Raw genomic sequence first — 27,338 nt, forward strand, 5'->3', positions numbered from 1 at the left:
GAAGACCAACCATAGACAAAGACATTTTTTTTTTTTTAGTAAGATTCTGAAATCTGGTGTTTGAGTCCTTTCACAATGTCCATCGTGTTATTTTTAACCTGATGTACATCAGTGATCTGTAATGTTCTCACTGTAATGTATATTCATACCAATTTCAGAGAGACAAGGATGATGTATTTGTTATACACACATTGGCCTACAGGGATAGACTAGAGATGGAAGACAGCGATAGATATCAACAACTCATCATTTATTTACCATAAATGACGCGTAAGCATTGCATTTGTATCCATCAAAACGTAAGAAGAATGACACTATATATTAATAACCTCCAACATACTAATCAAGAGATAGATTAATCCCCAGCCTTGGCTCTCAGAGACGCCCTGACAAGCGCTCTGCTGACCTCTGCTGCTCGTGCCAGTCTAATCAGCATTCCGGAGACTTAGATATTTACAGCCTCACTGATATCACAGAACCCAAAGATTGGATTACCCTTGACCCACATTAACCGCATATTTGCAAACTTCGTTAAGTCCATCCTCATTTAGGTTACGTATCGTCAATTGGGCAGTGTACTCCACCTGGAATGTCTTTCTTCTAACACAGATTTACAGAGTTATGTTGTCATCAAGGACACGGTCTACGCGCGTAGTGAAACGTGCGTAGCTAGAGTCAAATATCCCGTCAAATAAACACAGATATGCGTGTATCCGAATCTAGTCCTACTGGTGCTCCGCTAAAGAACCCATTTTCGTTCGCTCGACCTCAGGAATGCAGGGATTTGATTGGTTCCCAGGGGTGTCTAGCTCTTGGTTGGTGGAGACTCCATACCGTCATTGTTGCGTCATCAAAACATCATTAGTTTGTGGTATTCGGCGCGCTGATTGGCTCCTTGGGGATACTCCATCCTGGTTGGTTAAGAAGCCCCGACGTCATTAGAAGTCTCAATATGGAGGACAGTGGACGGTAGTGATGAGAATTTATCTGTGTTTTTCACTTAAAACATGCCTAGAAGACGAAATGGAGAGTTACCATTACCTTCTGGATGGGAAATTGGGCATGATTATGACGGAAAGATGTATTTCATCGATCACAACAACAAGAAAACCACTTGGATTGACCCAAGAGACAGGTAGGCCGACTTGAAGCCTATGTTGACTCCCTCGAATTTGTGCTTTTGTGATGATATTCCCGTGTCTGAGTACCTTATGACGCTCCCAGTGAGTCGCAGAATAAGTGTAGTGATCGTGAAGTGGCATAACAAAGTGTTTAAGGCCGAAATCCAGCTTGCATAATATAAGTTTAATGTGGCCTCCTTTTCGTTCGGAGAGCCCCCCGTGTCCGTATGTGTGGGATCAAGCAGTCTTTTCTTTCGCATATTTGCCTCATATCCATTTCCACGGTTGATAGTCCGCGTTTCTCTCCCTATTTCGACGGTGTTTCGACGTAGCACGTTGTGAGGGGGTTGAAGTTGGCGTTGAGGAAATAGGGCCAAACGCCTTTGGAATGTGCGACCCTGGTTGTTCGTTGAGGAATGTTAGGTATGTCTGTGGTGCGGAGTACTCCAACCTCCCTCCCTCCCTCCCTACCTACCTCCCCACCTACTTACCTTCCTCCCTACTAACTTTACCATCCTATCCACTTTATTTCTTCCTTTCCCTCCCCCTTTTTGGCCCTCTCCAGCGTCCCTCCTTGTCGTATTTTCCACCCTTCTCTCCCCCTCTTTCTTCCAGACACGCCACTTTTACGCTCTTCCTTGTATCATTTCCTCTTTTCCCCTCCCTCCTGGCATGTCCTCTTCCATATATAGTCTTTCGCCATACATTCTTGCATGTATGCGTTCATACATGTATACGCACCTTGTTATCCATCCCCCACCTGGTGCTTGTGTGTGTGTGTGTGTGTGTCTATACTGTACATACGTACATGCACGTAGGCTTGTAGACCTGAACACCTCCACTTATACGCCATCCGTTATATTTGTGACACAAGAACATCCGTTTTATATGCATATAAGCGTATGACAGAGGCATTTATATATATTTGTATATACTTTTAAGGAAGTATATACACTATATATATATATATATATATATATATATATATATATGTCTTGGTATATACTTTTAGGTAAATATATACACCATTGTATATATATATGTGTGTGTATATATATATATATATATATATATATATATATATATATATATATATATATATATATATATATATTGTAAAGAATGCTATTGGTAACTAAATGTACATAACCTTACTATCTCACTTTCTCACTTAAACACACTTTCAGTCAAATACAAGGAGACATTCATTCATCCACTCATTTACTCACACATTCACTCACTCCCACTTACTCTCACATGTCACTCACTCACTCAGTCATTTCCAGTAGTAATTTTACATTATAAAAGTGAATGATGAATGGAATACAGTGAGTGAAGGCATGGTAAATTCAGAAATTTAAAAGTTTTTGTGTGATAATAGAAAATATTCAGGAGATGGGGACCTGCAAGTGTGAAATTTACTACCCATTTAGCATAGATAGGTAATTACACAACACTAGGAGAGGTGTAATTTGAGCATTCAAGTTCCTCTGTGAATATGATGATATGAAAAAAATCGTGATGAGGAGGAACAAGTCATTTATGAGGCATAGCTAACATTAAGCTGAGCAGGAGAAAAATTAGTAAGAATTGAGAAACATCTTTTATAGTACCATAAGAGTAGTGGATGATTGGAACTAACCAAATGAAGATGTAGTGAATTCTGACAATAATGATAGAAAAGTGAGTGCTAGAGATAGCACCTAGTGAGTGTCAGAAGCCTTCCTTGTTTGCACAAATAGGTAAAGAATGGAAAATCATACCCACATAAACATGAACGCATGCAAAGGCACACGTGTGTGAGTGTCATGAGTATATAGCCTAACAGCATCACATCACAGAAGTAACTTACGTAAGTGAATGAAAAGCAAATAAGTGGACTCCATACATGTGTTGAAACTGATGTAGATCAGCTAGGTATGAGTTGGATGTTTTTTATTCTAAATATGATATGTAAAGGATGGTGGGGAGGGTTATGATGATCAAGGAAGATATGAGGCTAACATTAGAATTAGATGAAACACATATACGAATCAACACATCGTATGAAAACCTCACCTAACCACTTTGGAGACAAGATTTACCTTAATTTTCATTGCTGTTGTTGAAATAGACCAATGATATTTTTTGTTCTTCCTGCTGCTTTGTGCAGAATGATTACTTCAAGCAATTGTGTTCACTGGGATAAGATTATATAGAAACAAACGTACACATCACCCATACTTCTTAGCAAATAAATGGAGACTCGAGAGCAAAACAGTCATATTTTTCACATATCAAAAATTTAATAAGTTTTGGTAAATAGAGGAAGTTAAGTCAGATTTCCAAAGTTTTGTTGATTTATACAAGTGTGGCTCTTACATTTAAAACCACAACTTCTGTCTTCAAAGCCTTTTCTACTGTCACCATTACCATTATCATGGGAGTCCACGTCGTAATATCTGATTGGTATTTTAAATCACTTCTGTTAAGTGTTAGGAAGCCACTAATATACTCACTTCTCGTAAGTGTCAGGAGTCTATGTATGTCGACTCTGCCATTCAAAAACAGAATAATTACATATTCATTTTTGCCTTCATGTACCTGTTCTGATGTATGTGTACATTTGAGAAAAAGTAGTCATCATAAGAAGTGATATGAGGTTGACGTTGATTACAGGCAAGTTAGGTATGAGGAAATTATATGTATGGGACCATACAAAATATCATCAGTAGTAAATGAGAAACTATTAAAACCTGAAATGTGAAATTTTGCTTCATGTCCTTAGACATTGTTATTACGAAATGGCTAACTTTTAAAGCCAGAGGGTTGATTTGGATTTTAAAGTGTATTAAAAGCTTTTCATCTGCTCCAAAGTTATTGATCAAATAACAAAATTTATTATCTTTTATGGTTATTCTTATGAAGATCATGAAAAAAAAGCCCAGTTAAGCAATGATTTATTTTTGCAATGTATCACTGTCTTTGAGCTGCAGGAGCTTTTGGAGAAGGGGTCCTGGGGTTATATAAAAAATATTGATAAATGATGATAACAATAATTATAATAATTCAGGGCCATTTGTTGCATTTAGTTATTTAAAGTAAATGCATCTGGCAGTTGGTATGCTTAAATTGCTCAGATTTCTTAGATTGGAATTGTTTGATGTTATTTATATGTTATGGTACCACACCCTTCTTTTCCCTCAAAATGGATGAGTAGATGCATTTGACAGCTGCACCTTATATTTTGAAAAGCTTTGTAATACATTAAAGAATTGGTGACATGCCATACCATGAAAGGTGAACAGAAAAGTTAAGACAAATAATTTTTTCATGGATGATTAGCATTTCTGGGAGCACCCCTTTGGAATCTGATTTGGCATCAAAAGGGTTAAGGAGCTTCTGTCACCTCAGATGACAGAAACGTGATTACAGTTAGAAACTTTGAAACTCTCTGGAAATAGTTTTATCCTTTCTCTAATATTTCTCAAATTTATATTATTTCAAGATGCTCCAAATTAACCTCAGTTTAATACCTTCATCTTTTCTGCATATGTTCTTTGCTCACTGAACCCGACCCCAGTTTCTTATGGGATTTATTGTTTTATTTGTTTATATATAAGTGACAGCTCCATTCACCATGGGGTTCTAGAGCTCTGGAAGCACACTTGATGCTTGACTTATTGCACATTAGCAACATCCATAATTTTCTCTTATGAGAATTATTTTAAGTTTTCTTCTCGAATGCATTATTTTATCAGTTGCCATTGGATTTTATGTAAAATTTGCATAGTAAATATGCTTGCTGTTTCATTTGACCTTTAATAAAAATTAGATTTTTCCATAGGAGGCAATATATCCAAAGTATTGTGCCATAATATTATAATGGGCATTATGGCTTTTGATAAGAAAAGAGCTGAAGTGCTCATAGCTTTAAAGCAAGCCAGAAACATAGGTTATACAATGCCTCTTTTCCGTTAGTATTTCTTTTTCTTTTCAGTTGAACTGGGAAGATGTTTGTTGTAGATTAGTGTAAAGTTTCATGTAAATCAAAGCATTTTTGTAACACCATTAAGAGATAAAGGTGTAGACAACCCTTAATTTACAGAATGATTTTTGCCTTTTACATTTTACTTGTAAATTTGTCACTCATTGAAGATGAAATGATAATTGTACCATGTTTGCTAGGGAGTAAACTTGTAGGTATGGTTGTATTTTTACAGAGAACAAAAACTTTCCAAGGAAACTAAGTGACACTTTCTCTGTGCTTTTCGTGTCGTTCATTTCTATATATGTTTACTTTTATGCATTTATGCTATAATTTTCTTTGCTCAAATGCTTTAGAATTTCCTTCAACCTCTTAGCCTTGCATCTTCTTGTTACATTTTCTTATATATCAAAATTATTGAAAATTGTTAGCTGCATAGATGTTCTTCCTGTTACCTCAGGTAGCAGTACTTTATGTCGATCTTGAGGACTTGCCTATACCTCTGTAGTTCTGCCAGAGACATTGTTGTGCCGTTGTTCTGAACTTCAGGCTGTTTGTGGCCTCATCCCTTAGGCTTCATTAGGTATACTGTAGACTTTTGTCATGTGCTCATTATTATCATACTGATGCCAAATATCCTATGTGAATTGAATGGTCATGAACCTCATAGACACTATTTTCTTATATTTGAAGGATATGTTTTAAGTCTACCAGTATTTTTATTTATATGTATGCTGTTATATGGTATATGCAAGAAATTATTGAGCTGAATTATTATTTGGGAAATGATAGTGAAATTTGGTAAGTTTTTCGTCAGAAATTTCCTGAACGAGAATGATATATGCCAGTAATGATTTTATCAACCACTAATGTGTCTACAGAGAACCTGTGTTGGAGACATATATTAGTATAATAGTCACTCTAGACATAAGGGACCTGGGAAATAGGAATTGGATCATTCTTTAAGCATTGTATGGTCCATGAGAAACATGTTTTTGTCGTATTTTAAACAAATTTGGTCTAATGCCATATAGAAGGTGATGATATATAGTACTAGCATTCTATTTATACATATATCTGCTACATTTTGAATGCATAAAGTATTGGGAAGATCTGTGCAAGCTACCTAGTTTTGAATTGTAGAAACAGTTTTTTGCTTGTATAATGCTTTATAATTTCTTGTTGACATTATAGCATAGACTTGGTAGATTGTTTTTGATTGAACAAAGTACAAGTCTTACTGAATATATGCACACTAGTGTCTGTCAGAAGCTCTGCTGAATAGTTATATAGATATAGAAACTGAACAGTTATATAAAACTGAATAGTTATATAGATATAGAAACTGTTTTGTGGCCAGTAGTTAAACTGGATTAAAGGAGGGTAGAATGTGTTAGAGACTAAACCATTGAAGATTTTGCTCATACACTCAAGGATACATATGCAGAATAAGCACAAACAAGAGTGTCTGCCTTTGATAACCAAGTAGGTCTCAAACAAATAGAGAAAGCCATTTCTAATGCAGTTTCATATATGTGTTGAGAGATTGTGCTAATGAATGCTAATTTCATTTTACTTTTCATTTATTTGAGTATGCTGCACTTCCATATTTTGATAAGCAAAGATGGAGAAGGTTGGGCTCTGCAGGAAGTGTTAAAGGTGGCCTGCCGTGTAGGAAGTTCAAGCAGAACACACTCAATGGTAGTTGGGTTAGGGTTTCCCGGGTAGGTCAGTCTGTACTAGATGTTGCCTTCAGGTCAATCTATGTGAATGGCCTGAGGATCTAGTGCTCTTCTCTAAGAAATACTGTAATAGTTATTGGTTAGGCATGGAAATTATTGGGAAGCATAGAGGGCACAATAGTCCAAAGTGATTTTTTTTATTTTTTCTAGGTGTTTTCTTATTTAACTTAGTTGTAGAATGAAGTCGTTCTTGTTCATTTTCAAGTCTTTGCCAAATTTTGACATGTTCACATACAGATAACAGTTTTACAAACTTTTGTGCACTCATATCTGTGTCAAATTTTAACTGATGCTCCGGCATTCGTTTATGCTGGAACCATTTCATGTTAAGAAAACAACTGATAAAATAGCATTGAATGGGGCACTCAAGGACAGTCAGTCATCTCTTCCTTGTGAAGTGGATGGTGTACATGTGATTACAGTTTATTCTGGTGATCATCATCCAAAAAGATCTATTATGTGGTGATCAGTGGGTATTAAATGGCAAATGATTTTACTGATAAAACCCTTCTTTTTTTCTCTTTTAATTTTATTTGGTTGAAGAAGTTTCCTCAGGGCTCTGTCACTCAACCAGAAACTTTTTTTTAATGACATAGATAAACCTAAACTTATTTGATGTAACTAAACCTGCCTCTGCTGTAATATTTGATAATTCATTTACTCTAGTGAGTTACAGTTGTATTTTGTCACTTTAGAGCATGCTTTTGTTGGGGATAGAATTACCTTTTTCCCAAATTCTCTTAACTAATCTTGTACACCTTGGTGACTATATAGTGCATTATGGTTTCCACAAGCTCTTTCCTGTCCTTGTCTGTTTAGAGTCACTTTAGGGTATTTACCCATTAATATCCTGAATAATCATTGTGTAGGTATAGTATTTGAACTTAACAGTTTTTAGAACTACTCTGTACTTATCAGTGTACTCAAGTATCTACTTTGTTGTAACACTGAGTGTTAACCTCTATATGGTATAAACAGTAAAATTCGTTACTTAAAGTTGCTTTTTTACCTGACAAAAGTATCACAGTCCTGAATTTCTATACACTACGTGTATGTGGGAGTTAAGCATTTAACTAGATTTTGCATAGCATGTCTACTTTTTCCTTTTCATAATCCCCTCAGTATTTCAATTGAAGCCCTGCCTTGTAAAGAAAAAATTTATAGATGTATGATGATATGATTATTTCATGTCCATTCACAATTTTGAGAATTGTTTATAGCAGAAAGCCTCATGAATTGGTTTTCTTAAGATATGGACAAATTTGGCTACACAACATTTAACAAGGAGTTTTCAGCCTCACAGCTTGTACCATGACAGTTCAGAAACTAGCCTCACTTGGAGTAGTGAGTAAAAGAAGTAGAGAAAGGTAGCACAAGTACAGTATATATAAGTGGATTGAGTGAAGTATGTGCTCATGGTTAATGAAAAAAAGAAGGATTAGAGTATATTAGGGTATATTACAGTCACTGTGGTCTGAGATTTGGTGCTGTAGTTGTCTTTATAAAGTTGATTGATTATATATATATATTTCCAAAAGAAGGAACAGAGAAGGGGGCCAGGTGAGAATGTTTCTTCAGAGGCCCAGTCCTCTGTTCTTAACACTACCTCGCTGAGGCGGGAAATGGCGAATAGTATGAAAGAAAAAGAAATATATATATATATATATATATATATATATATATATATATATATATATATATATATATATATATATATATATATATGTATATATATTTTTTTTTTCTTTCAAACTATTCGCCATTTCCCGCGTTAGCAAGGTAGCATTAAGAATAGAGGACTGGGTCTCTCAGGGAGTATCCTCACCTGGCCTCGTTCTCTATTCCTTTTTTTGGAAAATTAAAAAAAACGAGAGGGGAGGATTTCCAGCCCCCCACTCCCTCCCCTTTTAGTTGCCTTCTACGACACGCAGGGAATACGTGGGAAGTATTCTTTCTCCCCTATCCCCAGGGATATATATGAATTCTTTCAAACTATTCGCCATTTCCCGCATTAGCAAGGTAGTGTTAAGAACAGAGGACTGGGCCTCTGAGGGAATATCCTCACCTGGCCCCCTTCTCTGTTCCGTCTTTTGGAAAATTAAAAAAAAAAAAAAAAAAGAGGGGAGGATTTCCAGCCCCCGCTCCCTCCCCTTTTAGTCGCCTTCTACGACAAGTAGGGAATACGTGGGAAGTATTCTTTCTCCCCTATCCCCAGGGATAATATATATATATATATTCTTTTTTTCTTTTAAACTATTCGACATTTCCCGCGTTAGCGAGGTAGCGTTAAGAACAGAGGACTGGGCCTTTTTTGGAATATCCTCACCTGGCCCCCTCTGTTCCTTCTTTTGGAAAATTAAAAAAAAAACGAGAGGGGAGGATTTCCAGCCCCCCGCTCCCTCCCCTTTTAGTCGCCTTCTACGACACACAGGGAATACGTGGGAAGTATTCTTAATCCCCTATCCCCAGGGATAATATATATATATATATATATATATATATATATATATATATATATATATATATATATATATATATATTATATATATATTTGAAATTCATTTAGCTAAAGTAGGTATTGGTCGAAGCTAAAATTCCAAAAAAATGTCTTGCCACCACTCCATTAAAACATTGATTGTCTCCCGTTCCTATTAATCTCATGAAGATTTGTATAGCTTTAGAATTTTTTCATTTTATCTACATAGACAGTGTCCCAGTAAGGTTGTGGCATCTCAGGGTGCAGATGTTGAGCTGGATAAGAAAATTGTAGATAGCTATGGTCTAAAAGTAAATCACCTGGCTGCAAACCTAACAACAAAATAAACCAGACTGTTTCCCTGTGTACACATTTGGCTGGCCATCTGCACATTCCTCTCCTTGGCTTCCTTATTTTAGTTGACTTAAATACCAAGTTAGAGAGTCTTGGCACCGCTTTGGAATGTTTCACCAAGTGTCTGCTGGGGGGCCAGAGTGTAGTACGGCATGCAGGGGCATCGTGCCATGGGTTTGGTTGTGTGCACAGGGATAGCTCTCAGCATAGTATTTGTTTGGGTGTTCAGAAGGAGGCACTGTATAGAACACATGCTTTTAAACACAACAACAAACTGGTGCATTTAGAATTGTTGGAGAATGAATGTCGAATGGTAGAAAGCTTTGGGTAAGAGTTGTTTTGTGGTCTTTGAATTTTTTTTATGTTTTGCACACATGATTCACCTTATATGTATGGGAACACAAAGATATATTAGAATATAATGATCTATGTTTTATACAGGTTTTAGGAAGCTATTGACTTTATAGTAAGGCTTATTGTTTCTGTTATATATGTAATTTGTTGTTTAAGAAGTACTCCTATGTTGTACTTTGCCATAGTTCTGTTGACTATTAAGTATGAAGAAATTGCTTTTATGTAAATGACATCTGGATTTTGAAAATTTGAGTGACCACTTCTGTTGACACTTGCATATCACCTGTGGTGCTGTGAAGACACAGTACTTGTAAGGGAGATTTAAGGTTTTATGCACGTGATCCATCCTTTGTAAGAGGAAACGTAATGGAAGATTATATGTTGTTGTACAGTAAAACCTTTTACACTAGAATAGGTGCTAGACCCAACTTCAGTGTTCATAAGCCTTAGATTGGAGTTTTGCTCCTTATATATTGCCTTATAGTGTTTTATCTGTTCATTATGCTCTATTTGCAAATTATGTAAAAGTAGAAAAATATGCTTTTATATCCTTTTTGTGGTATTAGGATATGAATGATAATGACACTTGAATACATTTAGTCTAGCTATTTAATGGGTATCACTAGATTTTTTCATAATGAATGTAGCCTTGCATGGTATCTGCTGGTTACATGTTGTGTCTCTATGTAGACTTGGCACTCCTAATATGCTGGTGAGAGCTAGTGTAGATCATAGATTCCTTACACATGTAGACCAGGCACCATTTATATTGTAGAGAGAGCTAGATTATGTATCATAAATTCTTTAATTTGGATGTTTCAAATTATTGTACATCCATGCTTTATGAATCATTGTGTTACAAGAATATAGAGAACATTAGTATGATCTTAACTAATGATCTGATAGATGTGACTTATTATGGTTTTCAATAAGATGTAGAAATGTATAACTGATTGTGGAGTAATTATGTAGACAACCAGTTCATGCATTTACTCATATATTGTTTTACTTTCAGTTACACCAAAGCTCAGACTTTTGCAGACTGCATAGGACATGAACTTCCTTATGGCTGGGAAGAGTGCTTTGATGGCCAGATTGGTGTATACTATGTTGATCACATTAACAGTAAGTAAAAACTATAATTGCATAAACTTTTCTGATTTAAACTCTAATTGTATTGTTCACTTTTCATTTCCAGAGGAGTGGTGATAGGGATGCATAGTTTAAGAAAAGATGCATACATACTTATGTATTTGTGTATGTAGGCAGGAGACTTTCTTTTAGACAAGTTCCATTAAAGGCAAGTGTACTTTTGGTATTGACAAGTTTCGTACTGTTCTTTTTTATTTTCCATGTTTTGTTTTCACAGGCATTGAGAGATCATAGAAAATATTTCTGGTGTTATTTTCCATGTTTATGTTAATAGTATGAGACATTTCAAGATTTTCAAGATACGTTTCTCATCATTAGCCAGAGACTAGAACACAAAATGATACAGGAGAATAATTCAGTAAGTTGAGCACTAAACATATTCACAGTTAAACAAAGAATAAATGGTCAAGGTAGTTCAGAACAGTAAGCAGGTGATATGTTTCCATCTCAAATGATCAGTTTGGATTGATTTCACAGATTATATCTAGTGCATGTGTTCCTTTGGGGTGGTGGCTCTTTTGCCAGGGACAGATCTCAGGAAGGTGATGTCAAATGTGATCCTCTGTTGTTTGATGGATATTTGTTTCAGTTTTCTGAGGCAGATCTTTGTAGAGTTAGGTCATGCCATGTTTCTCTGTTGTTTATATGATGGTGTGGGTGTGCTTGTTGTTTGAGAAAAGTTATAGTGTCCTATTTTGGCCTGTATTTCGATTGTTGATGGTATGTTAGGTTTCTTGCATGTAGATCACTTCAGTCACACGTATTCTTGTGTGGTACTTGCAATATTCAACTATTTTGATGGTGGTGTTGTTCAGGGAGATGTTATAATGATATTTCATTGTTGTCTCATACTTCCTTTTATTACTCTTTGTTGAAGATATGAGATGAGCCAACAGCTAAGGGTTGTGCTACTCTTACCAATGCAATTTCCATTATTGTGAAGTTTACAACCTTCAGCGGGGCAAGAGAACTGGTGAATCTATTTGAATGTTGTCGTGGGTCAGTGTTATTTATTTTTCATGATTAAGTAGGTCACTTTTTGGTTCTTACAAGAGATGATGGAATTCAATTTGTCTTTGTTTTTGCAGGTGGTATTCATACTTATTATGTCTTTCAATGCTCATCTACCTGGTGTGCTGGGGTCATTTGGTTTTTGTAGAACACTTTGTGTGTGGTGCCAGTGTTGCCAATGTGTGTGTGTATGTGTGTGTGTGTGTGTGTGAAAACTTGCTTTGGAGGAGCTTACGTATTTGATTGTCAGTTGTGGAATTTGAAAATCCACTGTTTATTACAGCTTGTTTTGATCTTTGAATTTTTGGGTGGAAAAGGTCTCAGGATGAAGTTTCATTATGTAAAGATGAATGGGGTTTAATATCAACAGATGTTAATGAATGATGTGTTACTTAACACATGTATAAATTAGGATTTGTTGGATGTGAATATTCTGAGGGATGGCAGGTGGAATGTCTGATCATTTGTTAGTGGAAGTGAATGCAAAAGTTGATAGGGATCATAGGAGAAGTAGGGAATGATATGGGTTCAAAAGTTGGTGACAGTAAGCAAGCTTGGAAAAGTGGCCTTTGTGTAGATGTAACAGAAGGTTTTGAGTAAAAATGGCATGGGGTGAGTCGATAAAACAAAGAGAGTAGAAGATAAGCAAGAGATATTTAGGAAAGCAGTGCTTCAGTGTGCTGATGAAGTGTGTTCCATGCAGAAAATTGGTTCTAGATTTATGAGAGAGGTTAGTGGTATGGGAAAGTTATATTGCTCATGAAAGAGAAAAGGGAAGTATATGGTTTATATCTTCAGAGAAAAAGTATAAGTAAGTGATAGGAGTACAAGAGAGGTACAAGAGCTGTTAAAAAGGGCAGATGAGAGTTGGGGAGAGAGAGAGTTTTGATGAATGTCAGAGAGAATAACAAAATGGTTTGGAAGGAGGTGACTAGTGTTCTTACGTATGAGTACGTGCAACAAGATTTTGCCATGATGGGAGGGTGAGCACGAAGTGCTAATGGCACATCTTGCTTGTTGATGAAATGATGGAGATAGTAAGATGACTTGATGAGCCAGTGTTTGGAGGGAATATCTGGGGCTTTAAGGTTTTCTCTTAAATGTTTATGGCCCCAGAATGGAAAAGCCAGATAAGAATTTTTTTGGATCCATTAGCTAGATTTTGGTTGTGAATATATCTGTATTAAAATATTTTTTATTGTGTTCTTCTATTTCTTTGCCCTGATGAGCTGTATGAGCTTTGTAAACCTTATTATGTCCCACTGTATCAAAGGCTTTTAAGATGCCTAACCTTCCCCTTTGGAGAAAGAATGCTTACTGTATTTTCAGATTTAGTGTGGATTAACTCATACCATAAAGGTTTATATTACAGTTATAAAACTGCTAAAGATTTTTATGACAAAGTATATATCAGAATATGTTCCTGTTTGGATATTATAGTCGTGAACAAAGACTTAAAAGACCTAAAGTTACTTGAATTTTTTCAGAAGCCAGGAAATTGCAGATTTGGAGAGGATTTTGGTTGGCATTCTCAGTTTCTTGCACACCTCCAGAATATAGCAAAGTTTGTGTTGTCTCGATGGTTTTTTGCATAAATCAATTAACTAACCAAGAATCTGTTTTTTCCCATTGAGCATGTTTGTTACAACTATATCTGTGGTTAGAGGCCCATTGCAAATATAACCACGAAGTAGAGACTTAATTATAAGCTTTGATTCGTCTTGAGCTTTAGGACCCATTTTCAGTTGACTGATTTCTGTGCAGGACAGTTGTTAGTTTATTGAAATTTCCTCCCAATTTCAGGACTTGTCCGTGTTTTTTATGGATGTTCTGTAATGTAATTGGAGTCACTGGACTTCATTTTCATACTTCCATTTCATTCCATAACAGGTGGCATGGGAAATTTGTTGAAGAGGCAAAGAGGTTTTGATAGTTATTTCAGAGAGCCAGACATATTTTTACTGTTACCTTTTAATGTTTTACAACCTCAGATTTAGGTTGCAACTATGTATTATATTTTACCTCTTTGTGTGATTACATTCAGGTGGAGATGCTGCTAACAAGCAAAGTGTTCAGTGGCTTTATTTCCTTCTTCTATCTGTAATTTTGTGGCTGTGCCACTAGGATATGTGATATCAGATGAAAGGGTTAATGTGTCTTTCGCCAGCTTCATGCAAACTGTGTTATTTTGTCTCTTATTCCCGTGAACAGGCTTTTGGATTGTATTCGAGTATTTTTGTACTGAGAATCAGTGCTGGGGATGGAGAACAATAGATTTGTGATTGAATTTTCAGATTTAATTGCCTGTCTGTGTAATATCAAATGCCTCAACAGGGGTTTACACTAGTGACCATCTGATCGTATTCAGATACAACTATCATGTCATTTGAGTCAGGTGTCTTTTGTAATTCATTGCCTGGTGTTGTGTAGAAAACCACTTTTCAAATATTGGAGATAGATTTAAACTGGGTATAAGCTTGAAGAAATAGTTGGGAGTCCACCCACCCGTGTTGCCATTTTGATGTCTTTCAAACCAGAACAGAAGAGTTAATTTGTTTGTTGTTTATGACGACCAAGTTTATTATATCCTAAGAAAAGAGGGTGAATGTTAGTAAGCTTGCTGATATGTGGCTAATGTTTTGGATCCAAGTCAGCCTGTCTGACTGTTAAGCACCTGCTGGTTGAGTGCATGGTTAAAGAGGAGATGAGCAATCTGTTCAATAGTTTAACTTCATTTGACTCCCACTTTCTGCTTAAGCGGGCCTCCTATTGTTCGGTAGTTAAGCCTCCTGATATTTTTTTTCCAAAGGATCAGAGGCACATAGCTTCTTAGTTTTATGTGTTAAGTGCAAATATCTCAAAACTAATATTCTCATGAGGCTTATCATATATGTGGGTAGAGTCCATATTCCCCTTTTTTACTCTTTTTCCAGTTGAATCAGGCATCTTTGGAAGCTATCATCATCCAGAAATGTTAACCTGCTTTGACACATAGTGGGAATATATTCTTTTTGAGGCTGTATTATCCCAAAGGAACAAATATTTCATCTGTCCAGCTCTATTGAGCATGTATCCTCAAAATGAAATCAGATTTTTGTTTAGTAGTTGTCACTCAGTGGACGACTTTATATTGTAACAGGAAGGTGATGATTGATGTACGAATTTTGGGATATCATGTGACTTTTAGGGAGTTATCATTAGTAATTTTGTTTGAAACTGGACTAAGTTAGTTCTTCAGTCTAGCTTTTCCTGTTGTAGAGATAGGATATCACACCCCCACTATCCCCCATATATTGATAAATGATTCGTACTCCACACCACCTGCCCACTTTACCAAGCCCCTCCTCAAAACTTTGACTTTTGTTTGCTAGGGCAGAGTAATGTTTTGATGCATAGATTAAATTAGTAATCAAGATTTTACTCATTTCTGATGTCTGTGGATGCATTTTCCTCAATTTATGAATTATGTGAAAAGAACATGAATTTACTGATCACTTTTTTAATAGAAATTATGGTATTGAATGTTGTAGTAAACATGGGTGGAGAAAATAAATCTGTAAAGTAAAACTTTCCACAATTTATATTTAAACTGTATAAGCTTTGGTCTTATTAGTTATTTTATCAGACCGGATTTTAGTTGTGCATAGAATACAATAGTATTACAGTAAATTGTGATATCATTGATATACTGGTATGTATATGAGAGGATCACTTATTGTCATAAGCAGTTTAAAAGAACATTAACAAAATTTATTCTTTTGTCATTAAAGCACAGTTGCATACAGAACAGTATATAATCTGAGAGGTTAATTAGTTACTGAATATCCAATGTGTATGTCCCCATCAGAGGGAACAAACACCACCCCACACACACACACACACACACACACACACACACACACACACACACACACACACACACACACACACACACACACACTTACACTGAAAATTGCCAGTTGGAAACATTTTATCATATGTACCTTTTTGTGATTTTGAAAAGCAAGTACCTTAACAAAGTGACAGTATCCTTTTCTACATCATGTAATGTCATTTCATTTATAATATCAGTAAAGGATAAAATTGCCATCAGGTCATTACAGTTGGCTATCCTGCTTGGAATAATGTTTAGAAGTTTAGAATATTTATTTCATTTCATTGTCTTAAGACTTAACACCAGGAAATTTTCAGGCTCACTGCTTTCACTGCTGTATATCTGTTTTGTTTTGATTGTTAAAATTATGGCTTAAAGTATATACTTCTCCTCATTACCATCTGCAGTATTAGGCTGTTAAGTTCTGAAATATATCATCATTTACTGCACCCAGTTCCATGGGTAGACCAGCTACATATAGCCCCACAAATCTGTACACATCCCCTACCTATCCCCAGGTTGTTAAAATGAATCATAAACATCCATACGTATGCTCCTCTTTGCTCACTAAAGCTCAAAATTTGATTCATTCGGTGTTGCCAGTTAACTCAAACTTCATTTTCTTGATGCACTTTTATAATTTGATGTGTATGACATACCTTACTTTTATAAGGTTATCATTATTATAAACATTCAAATGGTCATAACATATTTGTTTTTAATTCTGTATTTCACATTGAGTGCTAATGGAGTTTATCAGTAACCATAAAGAGTGAAGGCTTTTTAAGACTTGACAGAGTTGAACTTCTCAATTTTTCCACAGAACAAAACCAAATTGAGGACCCCAGACTAGCATGGCGGCAAGTTCAGGAGGCTATGCTGTCAGAATATCTCTGTTCAGCACAGAATGACCTTAGTGCCAAGCAAGATATCATGCAAGTGAAAGCACAGCGGCTTGCATTGGCTCAGGATGAGTACCACCACCTCAACACCACGCTAACCAACCTGTTCAGCTCAAGATCCTCACGTAAGCTACTCCTTATCTTGTAAATGTTTTGACTAAGGAAAATTAAGATTCCTTGGTATACATAGATTATTTTTTAAGTAATAATTGATGGCTCTTCTTTTCTTTTACTGTCAGGTAGCTGATCAATTGGCCTCTGTTTTTCATGGAAGTATTACTGCAGTTGGGAAGTGTCTTTTCACAATTTTGTTTTTTTATTTATTTTTTTTTTTGCTATATTTATATAGCATTCATCTAGTTGATGTAGTATGCATTTAGAGCACTTACAGTGCCTTTTTCTGTTTTTCAATTGTTGTCTTCACGTAAAACATGTTTCTTGTTTTTTCAGTTTTTCTTTTTAGTTTTCATTCTTCTGAGTATGAATACATACTGAAATCCCAAATTTTTTTTAGATTATCTCCAAGTGTAATCAACTGATGGTTACTTCTGTTTCTTATGGTGAAATTAGTATATAGTTTTTCAGGAAATGTTATTAATGATAGGTTCTTAGACACTTGCGGATGAAGTGGGGATTGGCAGTAGAAATTATGTAGGAAATATACACCATCCAGCTAAGAATATGGGGCATGTTATGTGTTGCTGACTTTTGTTTTGTAGATTTTCTGATGTAACTTTTACTACAATTTTAGTATATAAGATTATCATGACCATTTTATGGAGAGTACTTTTAGTTATGCAGGTGTTTTTTTTGCATTCAGGCATGATTATTCTCTTGTCATTACCACAAACTTAGAATTGTGATACAACTGTTAAATAGAAAACTAGAGAATAGCAAAATATAATTGGAAGAATTCTTCTAACTATATCTCTGGTTGTTGTCAATGTGATTTTGGTTGATTCAGCAGCACTATAGTATTAACCAAAAAATTCCACATTGACAGTATACTATTTACATTTTTACACAACAGTAAGTTCAGGTGGCAGTGGGGCCAGCCGGTGGGACCCAGACTTGCTCAAGACAGATGTGGTCATGGCCAGAAATCGTGTTGGTCGCTTAAAAAGGGAACTCCATCAGATCAAGCATGAAGTAGCCAACACTGAGGCTGGCATGCAAACGCTGGCGCAGTGAGTATGATTTTTGTACATTGTTTAAATTGTTTTCAGTTTAGTTTTCACAGGATGTTTTTCCCCGTTTATATTCTGTTAGGGCGTGCTAGTATCAGTGTGAGTTATATGGAATATGTTGGTTTCATATGTTAGTGCTAAAGTTGCCCTCTGTCAGTGGCCTGTAATATGTTGGTTTCTTCTGTTAGTGCAAAAGTTGTCCTCTGCCTGTAGCTTGCTAAGGTGAGGCACTAAAGGTTAAGAAGGGTTCCTGGAGTTGATTTTTTATCTTGACTTTATTGCCATGGCCATCCCTTTAAGGGAGTTCCAATTGGAAAACGGGTGTCAAAGATATAAATAGATAGACATTGTCGTAAACTATGGTTAAAGTGAATTATTTGAAACATCACACTAGACTTTCTTTTTATGTCTGCCTTCTCTGTAGTTGAAATCTCAGAGTCTATGAGACCTCATCTTAAGTTGAAAATTCTTTTTTCCATAATTATTTTACATTTTTATAAGAGCATGGGATGATGGAGGAATAAAATGATAGAAACAAAGTGTAATGTTCGTTGTTAAGAGAGTGATATGAATGTAATTTGAATGAAGGTAACTGACATTGAAACGTAGGTGATTGGGTGACATAGTGAGGGATCGTTGTTACTTTTAGGAATTATGACTTGTCAGGAATCACAGTGAGGGAGGAGGAATTATGTAAAGGAAGGTGTATCAAATTTTACAAATGGGAAGTGGGAGCAGTGTGTCTCAGAATATGGAATGATTAATTCTGCATAATGAAGTTCACAGTCTTTACAATGGAGTTTCCTCTCCTCATCTGTATGAGCATTTTTTTTAATCATGGAAAAGGAATCCTTACAGAATGATAGACAGACAGTATGAAATATCAGTATCATCTGAGTTACCCTTCATGCTTGAGAAAGGATGATACTGTGCTTTGTAAAATCCATTGACAAGCTACTCTGCCTTTGCTGTCGTAGACAACGGTGGACAATATAGCCTCATTGCATATTTGGTGCATCAAGGATGTGTAATGTTACCATGACTGTTGGTATAATCTGTTGATAGACAGGATGGTTAGGGAGGTAAGTGTGAGGCTCTTAAAATGAGAGATGTATCTACTGTATGCTGGGATTGGGAGTGCCTCGGAGGTGAGTCAGATGCTGTATATAGATGACAGCTCTGGTGACAGACTTGAGAGAGAAACTCCACAAGATGGTCTCAGAGTTTGGGATTGTGCTTGAATAGAGGAAAGTGAGGATTAATACAAATAAAAGTATGGTAAGGAGTTGTAGCAAGGGAGAGACAGGATCTTCAAAGTTTGTCAAAACGGGGAGAACCTGGTGGAAGTGGAGTGCCTTAGGTAGGTTGGACATGGTAACAAGTGGAGCAATGGAAAATGAGGTGAGTCATAGGGGTGTAGAGGAGGCTAAGGTTTTGGGTTCATTGAAGAATGTGTGGAAGGAGATTGTGATGTTTGAATGTATAGTAGTCTTGATAGTATTGTATGGATGCAACTTTTAGGCCCAGAACATGGGGTAGATTAGTTGGAAATTAAATGCTTAAGGTGTTAGGAGTGTTGGTTGTGGAAGAAGTGACAGTGTAAGCGCAGTTTGATTGAGAGTGATGAGGTTGCCATGACATGGCTCGGTCTTTTGGAGAGTACGAGTGAAGTATGTCAGAAGTGGAGGGAGTACTGGGGAGTGGGAGACCTAGAAGGAAATGAAAGGATTAGAGAAAGAGGCTTTGAAGTATCATGCTTAGGGAAATGCTAGGCATGCATGCATGGGGCTGATTGAAATGGAGTAGTGTCATGTACAGAAAGCATGCTGTCATTGGTAACTATATAAAGTAAGCAAAATTCATCCAAAGTATGTTCTTTGAAGTCTTGTTTAATGATATTTAGTAACTAATAGCATTATATTAGTTGTTTGATTACTAGATAATGGCAATCACTAAAAAGAAAAAATACCCGTTAAGTATTTAACCCCAAATGTGTATTTTTTAAATTCAAAATTGTGGACATCATAAGGTGAAGGGGAGTTATTTGGGAAAGCTTGTTTAAAGATATAATACTGAGTGGGGCATAGAATTTGACTGCATTTACATGAGTTTGATGTTTGTGGAAATGTGAATGTCAAGAATTGATTCATGAGGAACTATGACATCAGAAGGTTAAAGAAAGTTATAATGGAATGCTTGATAAAACAAAAGATGTAATACTAAGTTGGGTACAGAAGGTCTAGAAGAGAGAGTTTAAAGAAAATAGTTTTATATGAGTGAATTTAGTGGGAGTAATTGTAGAGGAACACAGTGGAGTAATACATGTTCATGAATGATGTCGTGAAGAGATTGTAGCTCAGATATTTGCTAGAGGGTTCTTGTGTGGCAGGAGAATGCTTGTATGATATTGGCATGCAGATGATTGAGGAGAGCTGTTATGAAGGGAAATTTCCTCTTTAGCCACCATTACTTGTTTCCTTATATTGAACTGTGCCCGAGATTTATACATATAGAATTAAGATAAGATGCGGTAATCATCTTGATGCACGTAAATTTTCCATAAGACTCTAACAGCAGTGGTACCATAGGGCAAATAATGTAAGCAGGAAAATATGAATAGGGGAATAAGAATATTTGGGAGTGAAAATGAGGAATGTAGATGTACTTACTTTTAAGATATGATTGCAGTAGGATGTACTAAACACATATGTTTTACATATTGCAGGGTTCAAGAAAAATTAAGTGGGCTTACGACTGGCTACAGTGTAGAAGAGGCTCAGGCTATCGTTGCACAGCTTAAGAATATTGAAGAATCATTGCGAGCTGGGGAGAAAGAAAAGGCGGAACTCATAAAATCCTTAAATGTGTTGAGAGATGACATAATTTCTGCGGATACCACGCAAGCTATTGAATCTAATTTAGAAAAATCCTGTGAGAAACATAGCACTGCATCACAGACAGATTTTGGTGGTGAGGTACGTTTCATTTAAGGCTTAATGAAAATTTATTTATATACCATGTGTGTTATATTTATATATGATATATGTATATATGATAGAGTAAGAGAGAGGTATATTAATCAAAAAAGTATGTTATTTGATAGCTGAAGAGGTTGTGCTGAAATGGTTTGTGTGCATGGAGAGGATGAGTGTGGGGAGGCTGGTTATACATATTGAATTGGGAGTGAACAAGGTAAGGTGAAGGCAGAAGGATAGAGTGAAAGATGCTTTGAATGATTGGGGCCCAGGCATACAGGAGGGTGTGAGACATGCATGGGACAAAAAGAATTGGAGTGGTGTGGTATACAGTGGGTGATGTACTGTCAGTGGGCTGAATTCAGGGCTGTGAATTGAGTTTTTTCATTGCATTATACATGAGAGCTAGAGAGTGGATTTGCGGAAATACGGCCATTATTTGACTGTGCCTGGCCCTCCCTCACTGCATGGGAAACAAAAAAGTATGAAAAAAGTGTTTCAGAAAGTGAAACTATTGTTCAATCTCAGTCACCTTCAAAAATTTATCTACTTTCAGGGTATGCCTCTAGGTGCACGCTTGGCAGAACTAACTAGACTCAAACTGGAGTATGACTCTGCGAAGACAACACTGAAAGGATTGCAGCATGACTTAGCTGGGCTAGAAGAGAGATTATCACCTGAAGACCTTCAGGGAGACCGTGATCGTGTAGTTCTCATTCAAGAGAAAGAACAGCTACTGAGAGAATTTAGAAGTGTGCGATCATATACACATGACCCTTTACAGGTATGCACAGCTTTGTCATGGCCAGCTCACACTTAATTAAGCCTTAGGTGACACTTGTTCTAATGTAACAGAAACTGAGTATACAAACATTAGGCTTTATATGCAGATCTGACAAATGGTGGTAATTCACTTTATGGTGAAATTGAGTTGTCGACTTCCATCATATACTCAGCAAGCCCTGCATATTGGTAAACATGGGTAAATCCAACTCCTAGATCTTCTTGATGTTATGGCTCATACATCTAATTGTAGTACACCTTTTGCAAGGGTTTGGCCTATAAAAATGTTGAAGGGTAATGAACATTGTGTCATATTAGCACTGAATTCATTCATGACTAATTGTTGTTAGTGTCATATTTATTTGCTCTGTCATTGTTTCTTTCATCAAGATGATTTAAGAGGAAGGTATCTGACTGAAGAGCCATGGGACAAAAGAGAAGCAAGGGGTAAAAGTTTAGACACTATTTTATTATTGAAAAGAGGAAATGTATCACAGGCTGTACAGTCCATGAAAGCACATTTATTAGCTGCATTGCACACAGTAGTTCTACAGGGAGCATTTATTTCTTAAACCCTTTTCAATTTTTTTTATACTTACCCTCACCCTTGAAGACCACATTATGAGTCTCTTTGGTGAGTGGTTTGTGTTACTTACCATGAGTTAGCATGGGTCAGCCTAGGGTCCAACCCGCATGAGTTCAAATCCGCTTAGTGGCAGTAAGTCTACACCTAACTAATGTGCTCATCCTCCCTTTTGGAGCTGGTTGATGAATGAGTACCTAGCTTAGGCTGAGTTTTTTGAATTTTTGTGCACACATAAATAGTTGTGAAGATGTGATTTTTCTTTTCTTTCAAACTGTTCGCCATTTCCCGCATTAGCGAGGTAGCGTTAAGAACAGAGGACTAGGCCTTTGAGGGAATACCCTCACCTGGCCCAATTCTCTGTTCCTTCTTTTGGAAAATTAAAAAAAAAAACGAGAGGGGAGGATTTCCAGCCCCCCGCTCCCTCCCCTTTTAGTCGCCTTTTACAACACGCAGGGAATACGTGGGAAGTATTCTTTGTCCCCTATCCCCAGGGAAAGAAGATGTGATACTTTATATATATATTTTTTATTATTATTATTTTGCTTTGTCGCTGTCTCCCGCGTTAGCGAGGTAGCACAAGGAAACAGACGAAAGAATGGCCCAACCCACCCACATACACATGTATATACATACACGTCCACACACGCAAATATACATACCTATACATCTCAATGTACACATATATATACACACACAGACATATACATATATACACATGTACATAATTCATACTGTCTGCCTTTATTTATCCCCATCGCCACCTCGCCACACATGGAATAACAACCCCCTCCCCCCTCATGTGTGCGGGGTAGCGCTAGGAAAAGACAACAAAGGGCCCTATTCATTCACACTCAGTCTCTAGCTGTATATATACATATACAAGGTTAAGAGAAACAGTAACACAACTGTAAAACTTCTTTCCCTGTAATACACAAATAATGAATGCAGATAGTAATCACAGTGCAAAGGTCCTTTCAAAGGCAAATTATCTCATATTCATGTCACAATACCCTCACTACCCAAGCAACAACACACATGCAGCACTACAAAATGCGGTTTGAATGCTGGCTCACACAAAATGGAATATTTGTGCCAATACAGAAGTCTCTACCAACACCCTTTTAACCTTGACTGAATGAATCCAACCTTTACCTTCCCATCTCCTTGATGAATAACCAATCTCACATGACAAAATTTCAGCCATAATGGCAGTCACATATTTATATTGCATACATGATATTCACTACCCACAACACAAACATCAGGGAAAGGAGTTCATGTTTAAGTGATCTCTTAAAGTACTACGTGAGAGTGAGCTCAGTCATGGACAAAAGGGAAGGATGGGTGAACTACATGTATCTGAACTGCCTGAAAGCATTTGACACTGCATTGTATGGGAGCTGATTTAAAAAGCTGGAACACCAGGCTGGAGTAAGGGGGAACTCCTGCGTTGGGTAGATTATCTCAGTGGGAGGGGAACAAATGATGCATGTTGGAGAAGCCTTTTTCACATAGGTTGAGTGATCTGTACCAAAGACTTGCCTGAAGTTAAAGAATTCTACCTGAATATGTTTGCAGATGATGCAAAGATCATGATGAGATTGAAAAGTGAATAGGAACACATCATCTTACAAGAGGACTTAGAGAGACTTTGAAGTTGGTTCAAAATGTCTTTAATGAAATTCAGCCTAAGCAAGTGTAAAGTAATAAGGATGGGACAAAGCAAAAGATGGCCTTAGTACACTCACAAACACTCACCTGACCTAGGTCAATAATGGAACATCAGAGAATAGGTTGTCATTGACAAAAGTGTACTCCTGGCTTAGACCTGTTGGAGCTTTACACACATGTATGCTGATCACAAGAAGTTTTTTCTTGAATAAAGCATTGTTATGTTGGCTATTTGTGACAGTGTATGCTGGCTAGTTTGTATTTCTGTTTGTATTTCTAAGTGCTCCCCTGCTTGACCACTGCAAAATATATTACAGCCTATTGATGAAACATTTTCACATTACCAATTGCATCCATAGGGCTATGTTTGATGAGGTTATGTGAAAGCTTCTTGGTTATCAGGTTTTCAAAGTTAGAGCTGTATCCACATTCACTCAATCCCTTGGTCATATGCAACATATTCTGAAACCATACTCTCTTTCAGTGACTGTTTTATGGTTTGATTTGATTTTCTGTCCATTACGTTACTCCTTAGTTATTCAACCATTTTTGCACTGGCTGTAGCAACCTTTTTCCTTTTCACAAAAATTAAAATTTTTTGTTGATACAAGCTTTTAACAGCTATTTTACTTGCGTGACAATTGAAATTACATGCTCTAATTTGAACTGAAATGTTGGTAATCAAACACTCTGGGGAAAATTCCCCCTAAGTTACCATGCAATGAATTTACATGATATTGGTCTTGATGATTTTTTAATTTATTTACATTTGATTTCCCCACAACAGGCATGTGAGTTAGATGAAAAGATCAACCAGCTGGAGTGTGATTTAGCCAAGGCTTTGGAAGTTAGTAACAAGGCAGTGGCAGAACGGCTGTCATTACAGGAACAACGGCAAGATCTTTTGTGTCGTCTGCGTGACACTGTACGCATCATGGTGGGCCTTGAAGGGCAGCTGCGTTCATTGTCAGCATCCACACTCTCTGTGTCGTCATCTTCATCCCTAGGATCATTGTCTACGTCTAGTAAAGGGTCATTATCCAGCTTATCATTTACTGATATATATGGTGGACAGCAATACTCTTCAACTGAGCATGTTGCTCTTAATATGACAGAACTTCAAAAGCGTGTAGAAAGATTATTAAAATCCAACTCAGAGGCTGACCGACAGTATGCTGAAAAACTGCGGTCTCTTGAAGAGAGTAGTGGAAACTCTGCTGTGTTGTCGCAATCCATGTTATCACTTTCTCCACGGAGCTCCCTCTCTTCGCTCTCCCCACCTACCTCTGCCTGTGAGGCTCTCTCAGGCATGGACCCTCTCGGACCCCCACGTTTTACGCCAGGGGAAGGGGGTTGCAATGGGAATGGACCACTTGCTAATGTGGACCTTTCTACAGTACAGGACCGCTTAGTAGAGTTATGTCTTGCACCTTCCACAGCTGAGCCTGGAGCTTTTAATCCATCAACTCTGCATGTGGCTAAGGTTGCTGGGAAACAGGTGGACTCCACTTTGATTGGAAACAAACAAGTAAAGGAATTGACAGAATATGAATTTAATGTAGCGAACACAAGTGTTAGTAGTGTATTATTAGGAAGGGCAAGTGGTGATAGTGATGTGCTTTATGAAATGGTTGATGAGGAAGAGGAGGGTTGTGTTGGGGAGGGTGAAGATGGTAATGCACGGACAATGTCAGCAGCAGTGAGTGATGAATCTGTGGCTGGAGACTCAGGAGTCTATGAGGCTTACCCTAAAGGATCAGCATCCCCACCAGAAACACCACAGGTGCAGATAAAACTTAGGTAAGTCCCTCAGTCTCCTGTGTATTTTACATAGAGTATTAAAAGTTCATGTTATACTTGTTTTAGCATCTCCCAGACAATGGATTAAGAGATGTAGTTGTAAGTTTATTTGTCTGTCGTAATGTTTGGAAACATTTTCCTAGAAGTTTAGTGATCTGAAATTTTATGCCTGGGGGCCTAGTTGTTCATCCAATCACCTTCAAAGACATTCAATGCACAGTTTTTTTGGCATGTGATTTCAAGCTTGACTTGAGTACTTTTTTCTTAGATCATATGTATGGCGAGTTTAGTAATTTCATTGATTCTGATCCATGCTACATATCCGTAGATCCTACTTGAAAACACTCGATATCAGAATGCTCACACATGATAAAATGCATGAATATCTGAAATCTGGTTTTTAACTGGTAATTTTCCTTGAAAGTCTTTTCTCTTTTTTTTTTATATTTCTGCAGTTTTTGCTGTTGTTCAATTAGATTCGACCCCCAGTTATTTATCTTTAGTGTAATTGTGAAACTCTCCATGTCTACAATGCACTTATCATAAGCAAAGACAAAATATAATTTAGGATAAATACACGTATTGTAAGCAGAGACAAGGAAGAATCCAGGTTAAATGCAAGAAATGTATGTTCTAAAATTCTTTGAATGCCATATCACCAGAAATATTGATATCTGTAATCCAAACACTAGTTTTGTAGTTGAGAAAAAAAAATTTTGATTACTAGATCTTTGTTGTTATAGTGCAGCTGTCCATTACTGTTCATATATTACTAATGTTCTATTTCCAGAATTTGATGCCAGGTATGTGTAAATGTATACCTTGAGTGTGTCTGGAGTTGAGTTCATTGCTGAATGGTATGATGAAAGAGTGGAGATAGTGAAAGTCTTACATAAGGTAAAGTGTGGCAAAGATGAATGGGATTGCAATTGAGTTTCTCAAGAAAGGGAATGACAGTATTATTGATTGATTAGGCAGGCTATGTAGTGTTTGTATGGCCCAAGGTGAGGTGCTTGAGGATTGGCAGAATTATGCATGTGAGACAGAAGTGAATTCTTTAACTACAGAAGCTTAAGTATGTTGAGTTACATGGGAAGGTTCAAGAGAAAGTGGTGATTGAGAGGGTCATGGTATGTGCTGATCATTTGACTGGACAGGAGCAGCTTGGCTTCAGAGAAGGTAGCAGATGTGTGGATCACTTGCTTACTTTGAAGAATGTGTTTGAGGAATAGTTAGTGAAAAGAAGTAAATTGGACTCTATGTGGCATGTGATAGGATTGACAGTGAGATATTATTGATGGTGCTTTTCTTTTTTTCTTTCATACTATTCACCATTTCCTGCGTAAGCGAGGTGGCGCTAACAACAGAGGACTGGGCCTTTGA

General features: G+C 36.8%; 1 protein-coding gene across 2 annotated transcripts in view; it reads left to right on the plus strand.

The window, feature by feature from the left end:
• Positions 1-926: 926 nt before the first annotated feature.
• Positions 927-27,338, plus strand: part of kibra (WW and C2 domain containing protein kibra) — a 47,614-nt gene continuing 21,202 nt past the window's right edge. For both annotated transcript variants that reach the window (XM_071683064.1, XM_071683065.1), the window contains exons 1-7: positions 927-1,135; positions 11,030-11,139; positions 16,875-17,078; positions 17,984-18,140; positions 20,866-21,115; positions 21,672-21,899; positions 24,943-25,955. In XM_071683064.1, coding sequence (XP_071539165.1) covers positions 1,008-1,135; positions 11,030-11,139; positions 16,875-17,078; positions 17,984-18,140; positions 20,866-21,115; positions 21,672-21,899; positions 24,943-25,955 — 2,090 coding nt within the window. In that variant the 5' untranslated portion in view covers positions 927-1,007. The remainder of the gene's footprint in view (positions 1,136-11,029; positions 11,140-16,874; positions 17,079-17,983; positions 18,141-20,865; positions 21,116-21,671; positions 21,900-24,942; positions 25,956-27,338) is intronic.

The sequence above is a fragment of the Panulirus ornatus genome, chromosome 35 (genome assembly GCF_036320965.1).
Source record: "Panulirus ornatus isolate Po-2019 chromosome 35, ASM3632096v1, whole genome shotgun sequence".
NCBI classification, from domain to species: Eukaryota; Metazoa; Arthropoda; class Malacostraca; order Decapoda; family Palinuridae; genus Panulirus; species Panulirus ornatus.